This window comes from Penicillium hispanicum, assembly GCF_028827665.1.
Source record: "Penicillium hispanicum strain IBT 35686 chromosome Unknown utg000007l_segment0_segment0, whole genome shotgun sequence".
In the NCBI taxonomy this organism is placed as follows: Eukaryota; Fungi; Ascomycota; class Eurotiomycetes; order Eurotiales; family Aspergillaceae; genus Penicillium; species Penicillium hispanicum.
Window position 1 is genome coordinate 1,921,684 of NW_026623199.1, and position 20,556 is coordinate 1,942,239.

At 53.1% G+C, this 20,556-nt stretch overlaps 11 protein-coding genes across 11 annotated transcripts; 5 read left to right on the forward strand and 6 right to left on the reverse strand.

The window, feature by feature from the left end:
* Nucleotides 1-200: 200 nt before the first annotated feature.
* Nucleotides 201-1,151, reverse strand: N7459_008509 (uncharacterized protein; the record flags this gene model as incomplete). Its single annotated transcript, XM_056947677.1, has 1 exon — nt 201-1,151. The coding sequence occupies one exon, from the start codon at nt 1,149-1,151 to the stop codon at nt 201-203; it is 951 nt and encodes a 316-aa protein (XP_056797187.1).
* An 806-nt stretch (nt 1,152-1,957) lies between these two features.
* Nucleotides 1,958-3,862, reverse strand: nop58 (RNA-processing protein NOP58; the record flags this gene model as incomplete). Its single annotated transcript, XM_056947678.1, has 3 exons — nt 1,958-3,408; nt 3,464-3,624; nt 3,738-3,862. The coding sequence occupies 3 exons, from the start codon at nt 3,860-3,862 to the stop codon at nt 1,958-1,960; spliced, it is 1,737 nt and encodes a 578-aa protein (XP_056797188.1).
* Nucleotides 3,863-4,128: 266 nt separating this feature from the next.
* Nucleotides 4,129-5,380, forward strand: N7459_008511 (H(+)-transporting V0 sector ATPase subunit d; the record flags this gene model as incomplete). Its single annotated transcript, XM_056947679.1, has 4 exons — nt 4,129-4,160; nt 4,212-4,300; nt 4,358-5,241; nt 5,297-5,380. 4 exons carry the CDS (start codon nt 4,129-4,131, stop codon nt 5,378-5,380), a joined length of 1,089 nt encoding a protein of 362 aa, XP_056797189.1.
* A 927-nt stretch (nt 5,381-6,307) lies between these two features.
* N7459_008512 (ribose phosphate diphosphokinase subunit PRS5) lies at nt 6,308-7,735 on the reverse strand (the record flags this gene model as incomplete). Its single annotated transcript, XM_056947680.1, has 3 exons — nt 6,308-6,364; nt 6,421-6,744; nt 6,818-7,735. The coding sequence occupies 3 exons, from the start codon at nt 7,733-7,735 to the stop codon at nt 6,308-6,310; spliced, it is 1,299 nt and encodes a 432-aa protein (XP_056797190.1).
* Nucleotides 7,736-8,440: 705 nt separating this feature from the next.
* Nucleotides 8,441-9,123, reverse strand: N7459_008513 (ubiquitin-like protein HUB1; the record flags this gene model as incomplete). The annotated part of the gene is made up of 3 exons (XM_056947681.1): nt 8,441-8,462; nt 8,524-8,662; nt 8,715-9,123. The coding sequence occupies 3 exons, from the start codon at nt 9,121-9,123 to the stop codon at nt 8,441-8,443; spliced, it is 570 nt and encodes a 189-aa protein (XP_056797191.1).
* A 234-nt stretch (nt 9,124-9,357) lies between these two features.
* On the forward strand, nt 9,358-10,088 carry N7459_008514 (PIG-H family GPI synthesis protein; the record flags this gene model as incomplete). Its single annotated transcript, XM_056947682.1, has 3 exons — nt 9,358-9,691; nt 9,753-9,955; nt 10,011-10,088. 3 exons carry the CDS (start codon nt 9,358-9,360, stop codon nt 10,086-10,088), a joined length of 615 nt encoding a protein of 204 aa, XP_056797192.1.
* Nucleotides 10,089-10,182: 94 nt separating this feature from the next.
* N7459_008515 (pseudouridine synthase DEG1) lies at nt 10,183-12,006 on the reverse strand (the record flags this gene model as incomplete). The annotated part of the gene is made up of 1 exon (XM_056947683.1): nt 10,183-12,006. One exon carries the CDS (start codon nt 12,004-12,006, stop codon nt 10,183-10,185), a length of 1,824 nt encoding a protein of 607 aa, XP_056797193.1.
* A 530-nt stretch (nt 12,007-12,536) lies between these two features.
* N7459_008516 (uncharacterized protein) lies at nt 12,537-13,374 on the forward strand (the record flags this gene model as incomplete). Its single annotated transcript, XM_056947684.1, has 4 exons — nt 12,537-12,625; nt 12,738-12,981; nt 13,036-13,155; nt 13,213-13,374. The coding sequence occupies 4 exons, from the start codon at nt 12,537-12,539 to the stop codon at nt 13,372-13,374; spliced, it is 615 nt and encodes a 204-aa protein (XP_056797194.1).
* Nucleotides 13,375-14,131: 757 nt separating this feature from the next.
* On the reverse strand, nt 14,132-15,102 carry rps0 (40S ribosomal protein uS2; the record flags this gene model as incomplete). The annotated part of the gene is made up of 2 exons (XM_056947685.1): nt 14,132-14,861; nt 14,933-15,102. The coding sequence occupies 2 exons, from the start codon at nt 15,100-15,102 to the stop codon at nt 14,132-14,134; spliced, it is 900 nt and encodes a 299-aa protein (XP_056797195.1).
* A 321-nt stretch (nt 15,103-15,423) lies between these two features.
* Nucleotides 15,424-16,403, forward strand: N7459_008518 (mitochondrial 37S ribosomal protein uS15m; the record flags this gene model as incomplete). The annotated part of the gene is made up of 2 exons (XM_056947686.1): nt 15,424-15,469; nt 15,541-16,403. The coding sequence occupies 2 exons, from the start codon at nt 15,424-15,426 to the stop codon at nt 16,401-16,403; spliced, it is 909 nt and encodes a 302-aa protein (XP_056797196.1).
* Nucleotides 16,404-17,163: 760 nt separating this feature from the next.
* On the forward strand, nt 17,164-20,278 carry N7459_008519 (uncharacterized protein; the record flags this gene model as incomplete). Its single annotated transcript, XM_056947687.1, has 2 exons — nt 17,164-17,373; nt 17,429-20,278. 2 exons carry the CDS (start codon nt 17,164-17,166, stop codon nt 20,276-20,278), a joined length of 3,060 nt encoding a protein of 1,019 aa, XP_056797197.1.
* Between the last annotated feature and the right edge of the window lie 278 nt (nt 20,279-20,556).

The window sequence follows — 20,556 nt, forward strand, 5'->3', positions numbered from 1 at the left end:
CATTGGATCATTGGATCATTCCTGTTTTCAGCGGCACTACAAGCATGATGTCTTGGCTGAACTGCAAGAGAAACATAGTGGAGACTCCAAAGTCTACAAGAGACCAAAATCGAACGAAATATTTGAGGCCTGAAGCCCCGGGATATCACAAAAGCGACAACTTCCAACCAAATCCTTTCCCGCCATCCATGTCACCCCCGCTAGCTCCCGTAATTCTCATCGAGCGTCTCGCGGATGATCCGCAAAACAACGGGAACATCCTCGTCCCGGATCCGCTCCTCGCGCTCCTCAACAACAGACTCGAATAGCGCTAGTGCACCCCAATCTGCTTCCTCCTCCGCTGCCTCCCCGTTCTCCTCGCTATTCCCGTTGCTGTCGCCGTTTACCCCGTTGACATGGGCGTGCTCCTCATCGACGTCCATTTCTCCGTCGCCGGTGCCGTCGGCGGCGCTTGCCGAGGCAGACGTTAGGCCCACGCCTAGGTTGAGGATCATGACGACCTCCGCTTTGGTGAGGCCGTAAGGCTGCAAGTTCATAATGAGATCGCGCAGGGCACGGTCCAGAGGAGTTGGCTCTGGGGGTGGAATGGGAGGTGGGATATTAGATGAGGTAGTTGGGCCGGTGGTTGTCGTTGGGCGCATGGTGCCGGTCATCGCGGCCTGCGTTGTTGATGCGGAAGAGGATGGGCGCAGGGTATGGCGTGGGTATCTGAGGATGTGGGGAGAGATGCGCGAGACATAGTTGTGGATCTGGAGGGTTATGGGTGAATTTGTCAGTGGCCTTGATGTGGAAATCTGAGTGGTGTTGAGGTGATGCTGTCTGCTTCTGTGCATGATAGCGCCGGTTCCTGTGCTTGAACCTTGCGCTGTGCCATGGAGCGATTCTGAGGGATAGGAAGGGATGGGACTGGAAGAAGAGCTGTAGAGATAGCGTACCTCTTTCACGACTGTGTTATGATCTCGTAGGTCTGGGCTGGGTACCCATTGCCTTGGATTCGAGTTTGGCGGCGGGTTTGGTGGGCGGCGGGGTGGATTTGATGATAGGTAGGCTAGCACCTCGACATTGGTGAGCACAGCTGCCTGGGGATCAAGGATCTTGGAATTGGGATTAGCAGAGGCCTCGTCTTTCTGGAGCAGGTGTCTTACCCTCATTTTGCGGTGATGTTGGGTATGTAAGTGATGGAGGATGAGGTTGGAGCGAGGGAAAATTACTCATTCTGCCCGCCCAAAAGGGCGGTGTGGATACCGGTCTGGCTTTGATGTAGAATACATGTAGATTGTTGCAGTTGGTGGAGTTTCTTAAATCGAACGGTCTCGCTATTTCTCCTATCTATCGTTTACCACAATCGCAGGGAAATGTCCCGGTGTGAGACTGTAAATGTGGTTTAAAGTCAATTGATCTCAGACAACTTGTATCTTACACTCTTTATTGTACGAGGCGTCTTGCATTCTGGCGAGGTACTTTGCTGTTCCTACCTCCTGGTTTCAGTATAGATATTCTGCATGGGAATTGGCAATTTCGGACTTCGTATATGCTTGATAACAAGGTCGGTGAGGTTTACTGCATGACAAGAGGTTGGAAATATAAATATCAGAGGGCTAACAAGTACCGCTTGCCTTCATACTGTTGTTAAACAGCATGCATCTAATTACAGATTGGTCAATATATGCATCCATAGATGGATATAGTCCGAAACATTGAAAAGGTTGACGATTGGCGAAAAAGTCCAGACTACGCATCACTAGCAAGTTGAAATATAAACAGATTATTCAGATGAACTGTACTGCCTTGTACCTAAGCACCGTCTGCGCCAGTAAAAATCAAATAGGAGATCAACCTTGAAATGCCCCCAACATGCGAGCGAGCAGGCCGCACAAAAAGAAAGTGATATCATACAGATTCGCGAAAGCCATCCGTCACATTGCACGAAACTTTTGAAAACAGAACACAAGCAAGCTTACTCGCCCTTGCTCTTCTTCTTCTTCTTCTTTCCATCATCAGCGTCGTCAGAGCGCTTGCGCTTCTTGCCCTCTTCCTTGTCGGCCTTCTTGGCTTCCTTCTTGGCCTTCTTCAGATCCTTCTTGCTGATTGATGACGGGTTGCCCGAGGCATCAAAAGTAATCTCTCCACGCTCGAGCTTGCGCTTGTACCGCTTGACACTAAGACCGGCCTTCTCGGCCAGTTTCTCCAGTTCAGCGTCTGTGGTGCCGTTTGCTTGCGGCTCTTCGTCATCGGAGTCGGCATCCGCCATTTCCTCGTCCTCCTCAACCTCCTGCACAAGTTTCTTGTCCTTCTTGTCCTTCTTGTCCTTCTTCTCCTTCTTGGACTTCTTGGCAGGTGATGGCTCCTCGGAAGCCAGAGCATCGGCGTCGGGGTTGTATTTCCGGGCCTCCTTCAGGTCAAACTTCTGGGGCTGGACAGCACCGTTGGGAGCAATGGCCACTCCACGGGGCTTGATAGGCTTGCCTTCCATGGCAGCAAGCTTGCGTTCAAGGTTGAAGCGAGCCTCAGTTCCGAGCGCGGCCTTGTCCTCCTCGGTGACGTCGTCATCCCACTCAGCCAGAGCATCCACGCGGAGACCCAGCGAGGCCTTGGCGGCAAGGATACGGGCCATCTTGCCCTTGTTGCGACCAGTGGCCTGGCCAATGAGAGAGGCGTGGTAAATGAGACCATACTTGGGAGTGTCGTGCTTGGTCTTCAAGGCGCGGAAGAGGGCCTTCTCGGCACCCAGGATCTGGAGGGTACTGGCGGGGCTCTTGGACAGGCTGGTCAAAGAACCAGCGTGGGCGATGAGGCGGGCACCAACAAGCTCGCCAACGAGAGCAGTCAGGTTGGGCGCAATGGCGTTCATACGGGAGGTCAGGTAACTCGCAAGCTGGGTGCGGTACTCGGCGAGAGCCACAACCTGCTCGGCCAAGGCCTGGATGTTCTCCAAATCCTCCTCACTGACCTCGGTACCCATGGAACGGTCCGCAGCGGACTTGACGGCGCCCTCAATCTCTTCGGGCAGGACCTCAGCGAGATCAGCATTCTCCCAGTTGGAGCGCATGCCCATCTTGAGGACAAGCTTTGCATAGGCAATGTTGTCGTTGAGGATTTTGGCCAGCTCGGGGAAGTGCCAGCCATACCATTCCTTCACACGCATGGCGTAGGTGTTCAGCTCCTTGTCCATGTCATCCAAAAGACCAATGGCCTGAACAATCATGGTATCAATCTTATCGGGGGAGAACTTGAGCTTGTGACGGGCGAGCGAGTGCGAAAGACCAAGCGACATAGTGGACATATCACTGGGAGCCAGGCCGGGAATGAGGGAGGTCATGTGCTCACGAATGGCACGGAACGCATCAGCGGTGGTCGAGTCGGCGACCAGCTCGAGGGAGAGGCCGGGCAGCTTGCCAATCGCATTTCCTGTTTGCGGTCAGCTGCAAAGTCCTTAAAGGCCAAGCCAAGCGATTACACATACCGAGCTTAGGGTCCGCAACGGCGAGGGACACCTTCTTCTCATCCTTGATTCCGTCCAAGAGAGAGGCAAGACGAGGGGTAACCTTGCCCTCAATGATGGATGCAGCCTCCTCTACAGCGGCGGCAGCACTGTCAAACTTCTGGAAAGTCTTCAACTTGAACCTGCGGCTAGTATTAGCAGTGCTCTGGACCGCAACAAAAATTTTGCGCCCAGTCCGGAAGTGGATTTCTCTCCCCCGCCTGGGTTTTATAGCCGGATAGAAACTGTAACATACAGATTGGAAACACCCTCCGCGGTGGTAGCATCCTCAGGGAGCTTCTCCCGCTTGAAGAGCTTCTTGTCCTTGGACTTCAGCAGGGCATAGCCGGCGCTGGTCTCGGTGAGGATGAAAAGCGACATGGTGGGCGGCCACGGTATGCAAGCTGGTATAAAGGTTCAGCTAGAGGACGATAAGGCCCAGGTCGAATGGCAAAAGAAGGACGGAAAAGAAGGTGTGGACCGTCGACATGCACCGTTGAGGAGAAATCTAGAAATTTTGAACGGAAGAAAAAGTGCAAAAGTGAAAGCCACATGTGGCTTATGGCTTATGTAAGACCCGCCGCGCATACGGGGAGGGAGCTTCACCGAAGGTGGTTCCTCCCAATCATCTTCTCATTCCGAGCACCATGGAGGGCCTATTCTTCAATGTTAATGCCGGGTGAGTGTTGATGTGGGAGCCTTGCTTCATTCACTGTGCTGACTTCATCAGATACGTCGAGGGCATTGTCCGGGGGTATCGGAACAGCCTTCTGACCGGCCAGAACTACTCCAACTTGACACAATGCGAGAGCATTGACGGTACAGAACTTTAGCGCCTTGATAGAGAATATCTGTCGCTAATGGTGTTTTTCGCAGATGTGAAGCTCCAACTAGGCCCCGCCTATGGCGATTTCCTCGCCTCTCTCCCCCCGAACCCCTCCACCTCCGCCCTCGCAGGCAAGATGACCGACAAACTAGTCTCGGAATTTCGATACCTCGTCGCACAATCCACCGGCTCCACGGCCAAGTTCCTCGAGTACCTCACATATGGGTACATGATCGACAACATTGCCCTGCTCATCACCGGAACCCTACACGAGCGCGATACTCGGGAGCTTCTAGAGCGATGCCACCCGCTTGGATGGTTCGAGACGCTGCCTGTGCTGTGCGTCGCGACCAACATTGAAGAGCTGTACAACTCCGTCCTAATTGAAACTCCACTTGCCGCGTATTTCAAGGGCAGTCTGAGCCACCACGATCTTGACGAGCTGAACATTGAGATCATCCGCAATACCTTGTACAAGAACTATCTGGAGGACTTCTTTAAATTTATTAACAGTCACTCCGACTTCGCCGGGCCAACCCAGGAAGTCATGTCAGAGATTCTACAGTTCGAGGCTGACCGCCGCTCCATTAACATCACCCTTAACTCTTTTGGCACCGAGCTCTCCAAGCAAGAGCGGAGGAAGTTGTATCCTGAGTTTGGCAAGCTTTACCCCGAAGGCAGTCTGATGCTTTCTCGTGCCGATGATGTCGAGGGTGTCGCCTTGGCTGTCAGTGCCGTCGCAGACTACAAGGCGTTCTTTGACGCTGTGGGTCTGAGTCAGGGCGGCGGCCTTGGTGGCATGGGCGGCGGGCCGGCTGATGGCAAGAGCCTTGAGGATCTCTTCTACCAGAAGGAAATGGAGATGTCGAAGGTGGTGTTCACCCGTCAGTTTACCCCGGCGGTCGTGTATGGGTGGATGAAGCTGAAGGAGCAGGTAAGATTCCTTTTCCATGGAATTCTATTCAAGATCATGAACTGACAACATTCAGGAAATCCGAAACGTTACCTGGATCTCGGAGTGCATTGCACAGAACCAGAAGGAGAGAATAGGGAACTTTATCTCCGTCTTCTAGACCCGAACATGTCATGATCTTCGTCTCTCCAGCCCACTTTCTGTACTTATCCTCATGGCTGTGGTAATCTTGCTTTCGCCACTAGTCGCTTTCGTTGTTTCGAGTACCCAGTCCGTTTCTTGTTTGTTGAATATTGAAATGAGCGCACCGCCTTCTCCGGCTAGGATGAATGGTCCCGTCTTCGATTCCTTTTCCAAATTTTTAGGCGTTTGGCAGTTCGTGATCTCTTGTGACATAGAAGAGCAAATCCATCGACCAGATGAGAATCCCCTTCGTCCACACATTCCAACGATATAGCCCGAAATGCTGGCAATTTAGCGCACCGAAAGTTTCTCCATGACTATGCTGTAGACCGGCCATCTTGTTGCCGGCCGAATACTTAACAGCACGGCCTAATATCCCATCCAAAGCGTCACTTTTGTCGATTGTGCGCACCCCAGCCAATGCCCATGAGGGCGTTGATTCGTAAGCGTGGTGTTCTTTGCTTTGCTTCACATTGTCTCTAAGCGGCCCTTTCAGAAATGTCGACCGTGGTGGACGAGTTGCGGCGAAGACTGAGCACAAAAACAGAAGGTCAGAGCCAAAACATGGCTGACATTATCCACTATGTACGCAACTGAGTATATGAGATGTCCAAGCCAAATGGGACAAGCGAGTCGGAAAAAAAGAAAGCAGCCTGACGACGAGAGCGACGTGGAATCATAGCAATGCAAGGCAAGTTCTCGAACGCCCAGTCTACTTGGACCATGACTCTATTGAAATGTATTGAATGGGAATATTGGAGAAATAGCGGTGGGCAGTTTCACGTCGTCATCAACAACGCCAAGTAGATCCAAAGAAAATTCATTCATATGCCAGACTTGGGAAACCAACCCAGCCTGGTGGTTATCTTTTTGATGTTCAAATTCATGCGCACCTTTCTGAAATTCAGTCATACTGGAACAGAACGCTGATACTTTCACCGTGATGGACGCGGCGGATGGCCTAAATTGGAGCGGTCAGCAAGGAGTGGCGCATTAAATTGAACGCATAACACCCACCTCAGCGAAAACGTGGCCAACCTCTAGGACCTCTAGCTTCGGGCAGCGGCGCAGGTGATCGTTTTGATCAACGCTGTTGGTCACAACCACCTTGTCAAGGGAGCTGGCATTGATACGCTCGATGGCGTCGCCGCTCAAGATACCGTGGGTGACAAGAGCGTAAACCTGCGAGGCACCTTCCTTCTTCAATAATTTCGCCGCCCGCGTGATTGTGTTAGAGGTGTCAGCCAGGTCATCGATCAGAATGGCTATACGGTCGCGAACGTCGCCGACCAGCATCATGGTAGCATTTTGGCGGTCTGTGATCTTTGTGGGGCGTCGCTCCTGCAGGGGGCGTCAGATGATCTGTCAGGGATACAGCTCAACGGGATTAAAAAAAAGAAATCAAAAAACCGACCTTGTGAATAAGGGCAAATTCCATGCCCATCTGGTCAGCAATGGCTGTTGCACGTTTAGCACCACCTGCATCAGGGCTGACAATGACGGCCTGCTTGTGGTTGGGAATATTGCGTTGGATGTAGGTCTTCAAAAGAGGGCGACCGTAGAGGTTGTCCACGGGAATATCAAAGTATCCCTGGTACTGAGGGTCATGCAGATCCATGGTGATGATGTGATCCGCGCCGGCGCAGGTAAGCAGGTCAGCCACCAGAGTACCTGCCTGTGCAACCCACTGCCTGTACCCAGGACGGGGCTGGAAGGAGTTGATCTTCGAAGCTGATGACGTGCTGGCAGCATCCTCCGCGACTCCATTTCCCGACATCGATTTGAGAGAGTCGGTAGTATCGTTCCGCGGGAGACCATTGCCCGGACGCCGCTTCACGGGGCTACCGGTGCTGTCTTCGATCTGAGCCTTCGCGAGGCTCTTTTGTAGGTTGTCGATGCCATTCATCAGGCCGAGCCCTTCAGGCTTGCCGGGGCCTGGGGTTGAAGGGGTACTCTCAAAGGTATAGCCATTGTTGGGCCGGCTCGCCACGGAGGACTTAACCAGAGGAGCGCCGGTTTTGTCGTAAGGAATATCACTTTGGCGGGAGTAAGGGAAAAGAGGGAGGACGGCGGTCACTCGTCGGGCCGACGCCGTCTTACAGGCGGAGATGGTGATGAGGAGTTCAAGCAGGTGGTCGTTGACCTTGCCACCGCCGGATTGAATGATGTACACGTCCTTTTCACGAACGGACTCTTGGATCTCAACGCGGGTCTCGCCAACGGCGAACTTGGACAACAAGACCTCGGCCGGTGGAATGCCCAGCACGCTGCAAATGGTCTCCGTCAACTGCGGGTGGGATGTACCCCCGATGACAACCAGATTTCGGACCATGATGGCGGTTTGTTCGAGTGTAGTATAGGCCAGGGATGTGGTGAGAGGAGGGGAAAAGGAAGGAGAGTGTTGGGTCAAGTGGAGGAAGAAGTCGAGGGATTTGGCGGCGGGACGGAAAATCTGGGGCGAGATCGGTTAAGAGGAGAACCGTTGAGGAAAATCAAAACTGTCAAGAGTGGAGAGTGAAGCGACTAGCTCATCGCGGGGACTTGGGGAAGTCGAGGAGAAGCCCAGGCAATGGCCCAGAAAAAAAGAATTGAAGCTCGTGTGAGTCCCGCGATAGAAAAAAAGCCTCTTGGAGAGTGGAACGGGTCTTGGCCTCGGGTTGGCTGCCGGCAGCTGCCTGAGGCCCCCTCGCGTCCGCACCGGGCCTAGCGCGGGCCGTGACCACGCAGGCCCCGCAGAAGCGCGGAAGTGGCAACGGCGCGCAGGGAAATGGAAATGGTCAGCAACTCACGTACTCCGAGGAGGCTTCCTCGAAGTGCAGAACTGCATTACAGCATTCCATTGGCCGGTAAGATACAGGTGCGAGGAATGGAATCACGAATTGAGACATGCAGAACAGGAGATAAACGAAGAGAGAGAAAAATAAGAGAGAAACGCTCCCATGCTCCGGATCCGTTGATTTTCAAAACACCAGGCCGTCCCGCCGAACACAAATGATCATTTTGAGGGGCTTTCTTTTGCGTTTAGGACTGAATTTCCCTACTCGCCAGTTCCAACTTCCCTGGATAGTCGTCAGTATAGGTCGTCGGAATACTCGTGGGGGAGGAGGCATTGAAGCTCACAGGTCAAGTTGCACACCGTTGCTCACTCCGTAGTCCTCCAATGTCAGCTGGTCCTTGAAGGGGCGTTCGCCTTGACGCTTGAGAAGGATCTCGTGGGGCTCCCGGCCAATACGAGCTGCCACTTGGGCCTTGAATAGCTCTGCAAATGCAATTAGTAGACTGCACCAACAGAAGCACATGGGGGCACGAACTGATCGGATCAGAGGCTAGGCAGGGGATTGCGGCTTTTGTGCCCAGACGATCGTTGACATTGACAACGATCATGGGCTCCGAAGACTGGGGCACAGCCGGCTTCTTCGCCCTCTTCTCCTTCTTTTTCTCCCGCTCTTCCCGAGGAGCATCAAGGTCGTCACGTCGTCGTCTATCACGGTCATTATCCCTGGGCCTGTCCCCATAGCGATCTGAATCACGATCTCGTCGTGGCGATCGCGGCCGGTCGCCTCGATCTCGGTAACCTCGGTCAAGTCTGCGCTCGTCGCCATCGCGAGTATCTTCGTCTCGCCGCTTCTCCTTCCATCGAAAGCCCCCGCTCTTCTTTGGTGGATTGCGGTCGCTGTCATCTCGCCGGCGAGGAGACCGGCTTCGTGAACGGTCACCCATACTGGCAGACCACGGAACGAGATAGTTGTGTTGGTGCCCGACAAGCCAGACCCGTTGTCAACGCAGAAGAGCTCTATGGCACGTGACCGGAAAGCTGCAGATGTCCCTCTATTCCCAACCCGGCCTAGCGTGTATTTGTTGCGGGTTTGAGCTCCTCTCGCCGAGCGACGTGGAGCGCATGAGTTCTTTGGGTTGACTCGCGCTTTGAGGGCTTCTATACCTCTTCTTCCCATTATGCCCGGTCGTCTCCGTATTCGACGGCCTTCTCCGACTACCGTCAGCTTCACCGTTTCCAATGCGCCTCGGCGCTCCAATTCGCCTGCGAAGATCCTCTTCGGCCTCCAGATTCTCCTGCGTGCACTCCTCTTCTGCTGCGTGATCTTCGTCGGAGTTATACGGTTGCGACGCCACATATTTGAGAATGATGTTTGGACTACATGCTGTCGGTTCATATCGTCGAGTCCTCTAGGGTCTCATGTCTTCAGTCTAGTGGACACGTACAACCCGTGGGGCATGACAGTGGTTAGCGCCCTGGTGATATATGGGGTTTTCAGGAGAGGCTACACAGGTATGTGCTAGACAAATATTTTGCCTGTCATCCCTTCTTTGTAATCTAATCATCCACCCAGAGGAGTCACTGCTTGTCATCAGAGGTTTCGGGATCCAGACATCTACGTCGTCCCCCACCTATCTCTCCACTGCCGCAACCCGATTCATCCCTACAACGCAGATTCAAGACATTGTGATTCATGAAGCTTTCAAGGGCTTCGAAGTCCGGTTTTACCTGGCCGTAATTGTCGAGGGAGAGCCTGACGTCTTGGTGGTCTTTCCTGTATGTTGTTTCTATGATGATATACTATCTAGGCTAACTCATTTCCAATTCTCAGCAACTACTGCCCAAGCGGGAGATTCTTGAAGAAGTATGGAGGGGCTCTCGTCGCTGCCTCTATGATGCAAAAACATAGCATATAATGACTGGGGTGGTCTTGCGAATTGACCGATAGAGTCTACTGTCCTTGACTCCCAGAAATGGTCTGTATGAAGTAGGTACAGTCGTCGTTACTTCTTTTCCTTTTGGGCCGCCTCTTCGTTCCTCGCCATCTTGCGTTGCTTTGCTACAAGCCATTTGGCATTTTGGACCTCCACAGACTCCAGTTTCGTCTTTTGCAAGATGGGGGTGTATTTGCCCCCAACACGAGCCTCGTCAGCCCCATGCCAGATCTTGGCGCCTCGGGTCTGCTTTTTCGATGGGCCTGTTGAGTTGTCCATGTCCTGTACTGCGCTCTGATCGCCCTGACTGACGCTCAAATCCAGTAATGCGCCAGCCAAAATCTCATCAATCTTGCGCTGTCTCCAAACTGACCACAACCCATCAACTACTCCTCGCAAGCCCCATTTGCTGTCACCTTTAGCACTGCGGGTTTTGTTGAGCCGTTGGTCGCCAGCATAAATCCAGTCAAGAGCATCCTGTCGGCTGCCAGAGCTCTCATCCGGGAAGATGCAGTCCCACAGAACCAAGGGGGCATCGGAGGCCATCTCATATGTCGGTTTTCGTGGGTTCTTGGCTATGTCCAGTAGTTCAGGAACGATGGACGGAGATTCGAGGCCTTGACCTACCAGAAAGAGAATGGCTACCATGTGTCGAACCTGGTGCCACAGGAAGGCAGATCCATGTAAAGTGAATGTGTAAACTTGAGGGGTGGTGGCCAGAGGTGGCTCCGAGGATAGCATATCCACATTCGTGGTGGAGTCCTCTTTTGGCTGGAATCCAGGTTGGCCAATATACCCCAATGGATTAGTCCTGGGGTCGACGTGCTCGATATCAGAGCGATAGATGATCCGCTGGAAGTTTTCGATTTGCTTGCTGCTGTCAAGCTTACAAAAGTTGCGGAAATCATGAACACCCTCGAAGTGTTTGGCTGCCTCACGCATCGCCTCAATGTCCAACCAGCCTTCGCGGTACTCAGCACGCGGGCCTTTGCCATTTCCTGCACGATTCTCGAATCCAAGTGCGCCAGGGGTAGGAGAGAATGCGGGCTGGGTGAAGAAGTATCGATATCGACGCTCACGGCAGGAGAAGCGGGCATCGAAGCCATCCGGCGGGTTAGGGCACCACGCAAGAACGCGAATGTCCTCTGGGAGCACCCTGTTCAGAACTTGAATATATGGCAACTCATCAGCCACGTCGTCCCAGTCCTTGTCTGTACTCGACTCCTCCACCTGCATCACATCGTCTTGATCCACCGAGGGTTTCGGCTTTGCCTTGGGTCGTGCACTGCGGACTCTAATTCCAATCACTTGCCCAAAGGCGCTCACACCACGATCTGTTCGCCCCGCTTTTGAGTAATCGCAACCATCCCAGTAAATGGAATAAGGTCGCAGCACCCTCGGCTCTGTATCATCCGGTTCGTCCTCCGAAGTAGTCGCTGGAGAGATAAGACGAGTCCGTCGCAATGCTTTCCACAGCACCTCTTCGATAGTTGGAAGCGGTGTAGCATTTCCATTTGTATGCTCAAGACCATTATACCGCTGGCCCAAGTAGGCGAATTTCAGCGCGATATACCGCGTGGAGTATTTTGAGGGGTCAAATCCACGATCCTCCTTCGCAGCCTGGTTTTGCGAGGACTTGTGGTTGATATCGGCTTCCGGAGAATGTGCGCGCTTCTTAGAAGCTTTACTCGAGGCTTCCGGGAGTGGGATCGCAGGCTCGTGGACGTCGGTGGAAATAGGTGGGCGGAGTGCCTCGGTCAATGCTGTCGGCGCTGTATACTGCGTGGTCTGCGAGTGTAGTTGACGTTCAAGCTCGGTGATCCGATCAATGAGGCTGGAATTGCTCCAGGTCGTGTAGTCGGGGCGCTCCTTGTCGCCGCTGGGGTCTGCCATTTTGCGCGGCGTGGGTGGGCAGCGTTGGCACAGGAAACGCACTGGTGGCTTGAGGGCTTGCTGCAGAAGACTAGGAGAGAACGGTCTCGCCTGTTGCTTCCACATGCCACTTCAGGGCAAATGGTGATAGAATTGGCTCACTTGGTCCGAAAGAGTTGATCTCCGGGTGATCGAAATTTTGCTGTCCGCGGAGCATTTCGTACTGGGTAACTTTGGTATCGTATTGTCAGCTCAGACTGATCACTGACGAGCTCTCTGATGCCGTGTGTAATATTGTGTTGGTGATGCTAGGTATTCTAGGATCGCATGTATTATATTCGCTGGGATATATTTCATACTCTTCTACGATGAGTTCGTGTAGTGAGGTAATAGGACTGGTCTGCTGGGGGCAGATTTATATATCGGTGTAGATCTCTTGGAAGCAGTGGGTTCACCCAATCGTCAGTCACCGCGTCTTCCGTCATCAACCTTTTTGAACACGCGTGATGGTGTACGGCTAAAGGAAGTTCACCGAGACTGAGCCTTGTACTATGGCCCACGCAACCGACCTGGAGAGCGAGAGAACCGTCACTTTGCTGCTCGTGGGTGACTCGGGATGTGGGAAATCCACGTTCTTATCGTGAGTACGACCTAATGTGCTCCCCCAGTATCGAGTGGTCAGAGGCTATTCGCCTTAGACGACATAAAAGTAGCCCATCCGTGCTGTGTAAGGCGAACTGATGATTGTACAGACGCCTAAAGAGTGGCAAGAAGCCAACTCCATCGCAACCCAATGTCCCCTACGATAGCAGCTTTGATCTGCTGCGTGATGGCGACCAGCCCTTCATTTACGATATCCAGTTTTCCAAGAAGAAGTTCGTACTAGAGATGTATGATACAGCAAGCCCCAACCAGCACTGGACAACGCTCCAGCCCGATGTGGTCGTTCTAGCTTTCGATATCTCCAATCGAGAGACCCTTGCAGGACTCAAAGGGGTTGGCATCCCCTATCCAAAGAAATGGCACACCGGCTAACGAGAGTCACATTAGTGGCGAAATCATATTATACGCTATTTCCAACATGGCCATGGCGAGCGCATTCCTGTGATGATGCTTGGTCTGAAGAGAGATCTGAGAAAAGACGACGGAGACATTATCTACCCGCAAGAGGTAAGCCTTTGTAACATTGAAACTGCTCGTGAGTGATCAACTCATTATCTGATAAAGACATACCGCATCGCCCAAGAGCTCCGCTGTGACAGGTATGCCGAGTGTTCAGCTGTGACGGGGGAGCTACTCGGGGAGACATTCGAAGACCTTGCGAGGCTTGCGGGCATGACGACCACCGACAAGGGCGGACAGACTGGCGGCGCCTGTAACATTTTATGAACCTGCTTGATTGCGTTGACGATCGATTAATATTACTATGGGATCTGCCAATACAGTCCTGAGCTTGTTGCCTCGAATGATATTCTTTTGATATCAGATCCACAGGCCATGCTGAGCCCTGGGATCCAAATATATTTACTAGCCTCGATTAAGTGACCCGAGAGCAATATACATTAAACTTGGAGGCTATGCAGCAAGCTCTACGTCAATCAATATCGACAATACCGAGCACGTCCTTGTTCTGATTACTAGAATACATGCAGGGAGAAACCAAGGTAACGATTAAGTCCACCTTGTAGATTGACAGCACAGGGCTTTCCCCCAGTCGCAAAACAAAAGCAACTGGATATCTTTCCCTCATAAGCGCCAGTCAATAATTGACATCGCCATTCCTCCCCGATGCGAAGGCATGAAATCAAAAAAGAGTGCGGGCAAATATGATCACTGATGCAAAAGGACTTGAGGGTTCCCGGTGAAAGCTCGTTATCTTCTGCTGTTTTTCAGTTTCTTTCTTCTTTTTGGACATTGAACAGAAACTAGGATAGACATGTCAAGGGACTTTGCGGGAGATGGTGTATTCCACTGTGGTCAATGGACTCAAAAGGTGAAAGAAACAAACAAGAGCATTTTTTTTCCTCGTCTCCCGTGTCTGGATAGACACAGAAATCATCACAATCATCCCGGATCGCCATGGCTTTTGGGTTTGAGATCATACTCCTCCCCTATCAACGGCTATCCTTGTTACTGCTGGGCTGATTTACCACTTGGCCTCAGTGGGAGCAGCCTGGGCCTCAGCCCACTCACCCTGGGGAGCGGAGCTGGCAGCCCAGTCGGCACCGTCGGCTTCCCAGCTAGTGGCACCAACGGCAGCGGAGGCAGCAGCGAAGGCAGTGCCAGGGTTACCAGCACCAGGGGCGTTCACGTCCCAGTTCTCACCGGCGAAGCCAGACTCAACGGCACCAGCACCAATCTCCTCAGCACCGGGGACCTTGGTCTCATCGGCGATCTCCTTGTTCTCCTCGGCCTCAGGGTCGCGGTAGAAGTACAGATCGACAACGGTGTCCCACTCAGTCTCACGGGTGGCCAGGGTGCCGCGGAGACGGAGGATCTCACGAGCAAGCATCCACCAGACCAGACCAATGGAGTGACGGCCCTTGTTGTTGGTGGGGATGGCAACATCAACGAAGTCGGTGGGGGAGTCAGTGTCGCAAAGAGCAATGACGGGGATGTTGACGTAGCTGGCCTCCTTGATAGCCTGGGCGTCGGTACGAGGGTCGGTGACGATGATGAGGCGGGGCTCCTTGAAAGAGCGGGTGATGTAGTTGGTGAAGTTACCGGGGGTGAAACGACCGGCAATGGCGGTAGCACCAGTGTGAGCGGCGAACTTCAAGACAGCACGCTGGCCGTAGGGACGAGCGGAGATGACACAGACATCGGCGGGGTTGTCAATGGCGGCGATGATACGGGCGGCCAGAACAATCTTCTCCCTATTCCGTCGCAACAAAGATTAGGCTCTGATACCAGTCCACCAGGACGACCTCCATTTATTGCGACATACCAGGTCTTGCCAATGTTGATGACATTGACACCGTCGGGACGAGTCTTCCAGAGGTAGGGCTCCATGTGCACCTGGAGGTTCTTGGAACCCAGGTGGCACTGAGCAGCCAGGAGCATCTCAATGTCCTGGGGGGTAGGGTTGAAAACCGGGGGGAGCTGGGAGGGGGCCATGGTGGGCGATTGATAGATTGACGAGTTGGAAAGATCAATCGTCTGGCTCTTGTCGTGGTGAGGGAAGGTAAAGATCGAAGCCGAACCGCGAAATCACGCCGCGCAGCGGGAGAAACTCGCTTGCGGGTTGTGAATGTTAGGGCTAGGGCAGGTTTCTATTATATAAGCAATTCTCAAGTCTGCGGCCTGAGGCATGAAAGAAGTTATCCCCCAAACAGACTAGCGTATCTTTGGTCGGCCGCATGATTTCCCGACCCAAAAGGTTGCTGCGAAGAACTTCGCATTTGCCGTCGGGAACAATTGATATCTCAGTCGCCCAACATGCCTCTGCGTATTGGCCTTCGGCCTTCACGGAAGGCACTGACAGGTACAATTACCTTTCGGGGACCCTGCTTTGACTTTGTTCACCGAACTTAGGACTAATAGTATCTTTTACAGGCGCGTTCTACGGACAGAGCCCGATTGCCGCGACAACGAACACAACTCAGATCAACATCAGAGCAGTGTCCACGAAGGTCAAGACCCAGAACAAGTCAGATTTTTTCAAGATTGCGCAAGCACGTCAACGAAAGGCTGCCAATATATCTCGGCAAAAAGTTCTCCAAGAGGAACGAGGTGCCTCGCTCGGGAACCCCGTGCAAAGCCAGCCAACGCCATTCATTCAAGAGATACAAGCTGTTCAAAATGGGGCTCAAGTCGCATCTTCTGATGCTGGTTTCAACTACTACCTTCAGTCGGATGAGCTTACCGCTGCGCTTGAATATTCGAAGGACTTGACCGAACCGCTCCAAAACCCAGACCGTGACACCGCCGACCCCCAACTCGAGAAAGAGGCAATGGAGCTTCACCAGCAGGCACACATGAATGCACAGGAAGCGATACAACGCATTGTGGACCTCAACAATGGAAACACTAAAGACCGCCTTCGCTTGAATGTACAGAAGTGTATCGAGGAGTTTGGACGACACAGTACCGATTCTGTTCTTCCACCGAAACCATCCAGTGTTCAGCATGAGTTTGCTTCCGCCCATCCAGAGAAGGCGCCACGGATAGGAGCAGATACCGGATCACCGGAGGTTCAGGCCGCCATTTTGACGGTCAAGATCATGAACCTTTCTCGACACCTTCAGACTGCCAACAAAGACAAGCACAATAAGCGTAACCTACAGTTGCTTGTTCATAAGCGACAAAAGCTGCTTCGGTATGTTCGCCAGAAGGAACGAGGAGGTCCCCGATGGAAGAACCTCATGGAGAAACTGGGTTTGTCCGAGGCTGCATGGAAAGGGGAGATTGCTTTGTAGGGTGATTGGCTTGATCAGAAGTCTCCTTTATTCTTCGTCCTTTTCCCTGTCATATGTCTTGGATCGAGCATCAGCGCGTCTCTTTCAATGGGCTAGTCTTGGCATTGGGATAGAGGGGTGTGTTATGTTGACCTGAATCACCAGGAGTATACATTTGAAAGCGACGAGTGATCAATCTGTACAAATAGCATTGTTTCTTTATTGTCTGATCGTGTGTTGAATTATGGATTACATCTTTGTAAGCTTCTAGAATTGCTAATGGGGTTTGTGAGTCTACTACCAGAATCCCTTTTTTTGATAGACATGCATGATAAAAATTATTTAAATAGAGCCTATCCCCTGCAATTAATGGACACTCTACAAGGAAACACTCTGTTGAATAGAGCATATTTTGATGCCTGAGGTGTCACAGAATTCTGACCGCCAAACCAGCTCGAAGGTATTCTGCCATTGCTCATCGTCAATTTTTGGTCTTCACGACTAGCCGGAGTGGGTGAACCTCTGAGCGCGGTAGCTCTTTCCTTCTCTCTGAAGGTGCAAGCATCACGCTCCTTCCTCATCTCAACTGCGACACGTCCCTGACACGTCCCATTTGGGACACAACAACAAACTTTTGCCACCTTTCTTCCCTCTCCCTCTTCCTCTTCTTTTTCCTCACCACCCACTCGCCTCCCCTTGCTTAGCAGTCGCTAAGCAACGTTTCTTTCATCTGCCTTTCAGATTGAACCTCACTTTTCTTTTGGACGTGTGCACATTCGCCATGCGCACTCGTTCGCAGCCAGTTTCCCCGGGGGGACTTGTGTCCCTCGAAGATGTTCCCCGTCGGCGCCGCACGACTCGCAGTGCATCTGCGCAGCCGCAGGAGCCTGAGTTTGGGCGACCCACCGCACAGTCGCAGCTGAACAGGGCTGCGCCGAAGGGTCGCCCAGCTCGTGGCAAGAAGGTGGTGGCAGCCCCTCGGGCCAAAAAGGTAAGTTATTCGCCCATCATCTGCCGAAACCCATAGCTAATCATCTCCCGCAAAGACCACGCGTCGCAAGACGGTGGCAAGCAACCAAACCACCCCGTCCGAACTTGAGCCCGCCAAGGAGGACATCGTCGATGGCGCCGGAAACGGTGCCGAGCATACTATGGAGAAGGTTGAGGAACCCCCAGTCGTCATTGAACAACCCCAGGAGCCCTCAGCCATCATCGAACACCCCCAGGAGTCCCCGGTCGTCATTGAACACCCCCAAGAGCCCCCGGTCGTCATTGAACACCCCCAAGAGCCCCCGGTCGTCATTGAGCATTCGCAGGAGCCCCCGGTCGTCACCGAACATCCCCAGGATGCGACCAAACAGCCCGGCGTTGTCACTCAGGACGAACCCAGCGAGTCCATCGAACCCAATGCTAACGAGAACATGGCCGAGCAGAGCCGCCCCGCCGAACAAATTGCCCAGTCAATCGAAACCGATGCAGAGCCGGCGGCCGATGCTGATATGGAAGATTGTGAGTTGACTGAATTCGTTCCCCATGCGCCAAGCGAAATTCGAATTGTTGCCCCTTCTCGACCTTGGGGGCTGGGCTTGCTTCGCAATCCATTTTCTCGTCACGAGCTCAATGGTGCCGTGGATTACCTGGCCAACTGGACCCGTCAACTCTGGGAGCATCTCAAAGTTACTGCTCTTGCAGGGCGCACTTTCACCGCGCGACTCCTGGACACGCCAATGATTCCTTCGCTGAACCGTATCCATGAACTAACCATCGGTGCAGCTGGACGCTACTCGCGTCTTTTCCGGAACCGTCACCAGCGCCCCCGCAGCCCTCCCCGTTTCTCTGGTGGTGTTCCCGCCGCCCCGTCCCCAGCTCGAGGATCCCAAGTGCTAGGGCCTCAGCAAGCTACCCCCATCCGCCGATCCCGCTTTACTTATTTCGATATCTCTCGTCGTCGCCGCACGGAAGCGAACGGCCGCCTTGATCATACCCTGTATCGTCTTCCCGACCTGCTAGCACAGAATGAGGTAAACGCAGAAGCCCCCACCTCTGATCGCCAGCAGATTGTTGCAACGGAAGGCGCTGGATCTAGTATTGCTCGCCCGGTGACTCCTGAACGTGCTCCCCTTGGTGCCCCTATGACAGCTCCTGCCGCTGGTGCTACCACCGCGCCTAGTCCCGAGTCATCACCCAGTTGGAGTCGATGGATTTTCAACTCGGTTTCAAGAAGATGGACGAATATTCGTGATCGGCTCGGTGCTCGTCCAGCCGAGGAGCGAGAGGCTCCACAGGCGGGCTTGCCCACCCCAGTTGCTGAAGTTAACCCCGCGGCATCTACACCCACGCCCGCATCTCCGTCAGCAGAGACAATCGCGCAAGAGCAGCCCTTGTCTACAGTCGGCGAGTCGACTACACCTACCCGTCGCGCCCGCAGTTCTTCTCGTACTCGCACCCGAAAGCCCACCCGTTCTTACACCCTCTTTTCTCCTGGATACAGCCAAGAAGTTCTTGATGGCTGCTATCGGAGAACGACCTCTTCTGGTCCAGCCTCTAACAAGAAATCTCAGATTTCTCAGTCTGCTGAGACCTCTCAGGCCACCCAGACCTCTTCCACGGAGGAAGATGAGTCGAAGAAGCGCAAGCGCCCGCCATCCCCGGACCAGATTCCTAACCCACCGGGTTGCAGCTATGGAATGCATGATGATTACTTCACCTTTACCGAGGAAGAGGAGGCATTCCTTATTGAAGAGGCAGCACGAAAAGCCGCAGAGGCTGAAAAGAAAGCACTTGCTGAATCTGCGCCCCCTGTTGCCAAGAAGCAACGTGTAAACGAACCTCAGCAGCGCCGCCGACTTGCCACCACCCGCCAGACTACTGTCCGCCCAACTACTTCTACCGTGTCAGCTAGCTTACAATCTCCTTCAAAGCGTCCCGGGTTCGTCCCGAACGCCCGACAGACCTACCAGGTCCCTGAATTGTCACCCATTGAATCTGCCGGCAGTCTTTCTGATATCAACTCCTCCAATGTGGCTCAGCCACAGGCCGCGAACCCTAACACACCAACTACCCGAATCATCACCAACCCGCATGGTACGTTCCGTACGCCGGGCTGGTTCTCTTCGTCTGACGACACTGATTCCGGATACGAAGCCGAAGCCGATGCCGCCGATAACGACCTCACTGATACTCAGATCAATACTCCCGCGGTTCAAACCCATCACGCTCACACTTCCGACGCACAAAGCACTCGGGTTATCACCAACCCCCATGGTACGTTTCGCACTCCAGGCTGGTTCTCTTCATCATCTTCGTCCGGTGAAGATACTGTGGATCCCTCTCCTTGTCCGAATCTTAGACAACACCCCCATAGGGCCTTGGAAAGTCTTGGACACCCTTCTTCCTCCTTCAACGAGGAGCCCTTGGAAGCTCTCATTAATCCCGCACTTACTGACTCAATCAACGAAGCCCCCGCGCCAGATGATGACCCCTCGCCGCTTAGCCGTGCTCGCAACAAAGCCGAGCAATTCAAGCCAAAGACCCCCAGTCGCCTTCGCGAAGCCCACCGTTTCTCGAGCAGCACCACCTCTGTGCCTTCGCCCTCTTTTGTGGGTGCAATCACAAGCACCCCTTTCTACAAAGGAGACCCCGCATCTTACCTTGCTTCCCCTCTTGGCGACTCTATGTCTCTTGACAACTCGTCAGTGGCTCCGAATCCCAAGTGGATCAAGGACGACTGGTTGTACCAAGTATGTCCGACTGGGGACCTTTGCCAACTCCATTGGCCCGTTCCGGCCGGTCTCACCGAAGATCGGGCCCCGGACTCTCATTTGACCCAACTTTTGGATGAAAAGAAAGCCGAAAATGCCGTTGGGGCCTGGCAAACCCTGACCGAGACAGCTTGAGTCTAAGAGGTCAATTTCTGGTTTTCTTTGTTCGACTTGGGCGATTGCCCTTGTTTACGACTCATGATAGCATTGGACCGGGTTGTGGTTAGGTGTTCATTTTCTGGCATGTAGTTTACTTCTTTTGAATGTATCAATTCAAAAATACTGTTCGACGAACTGTTTCCCACCAGAACATTCGCATCCTGTAAGTTTCAGAGCACATGAAAATCAACAACTCTCCAGAAAACCTCTCCAAGGCGGTTGTACTGGCATTGACATATGTGTGTTCGAAGATT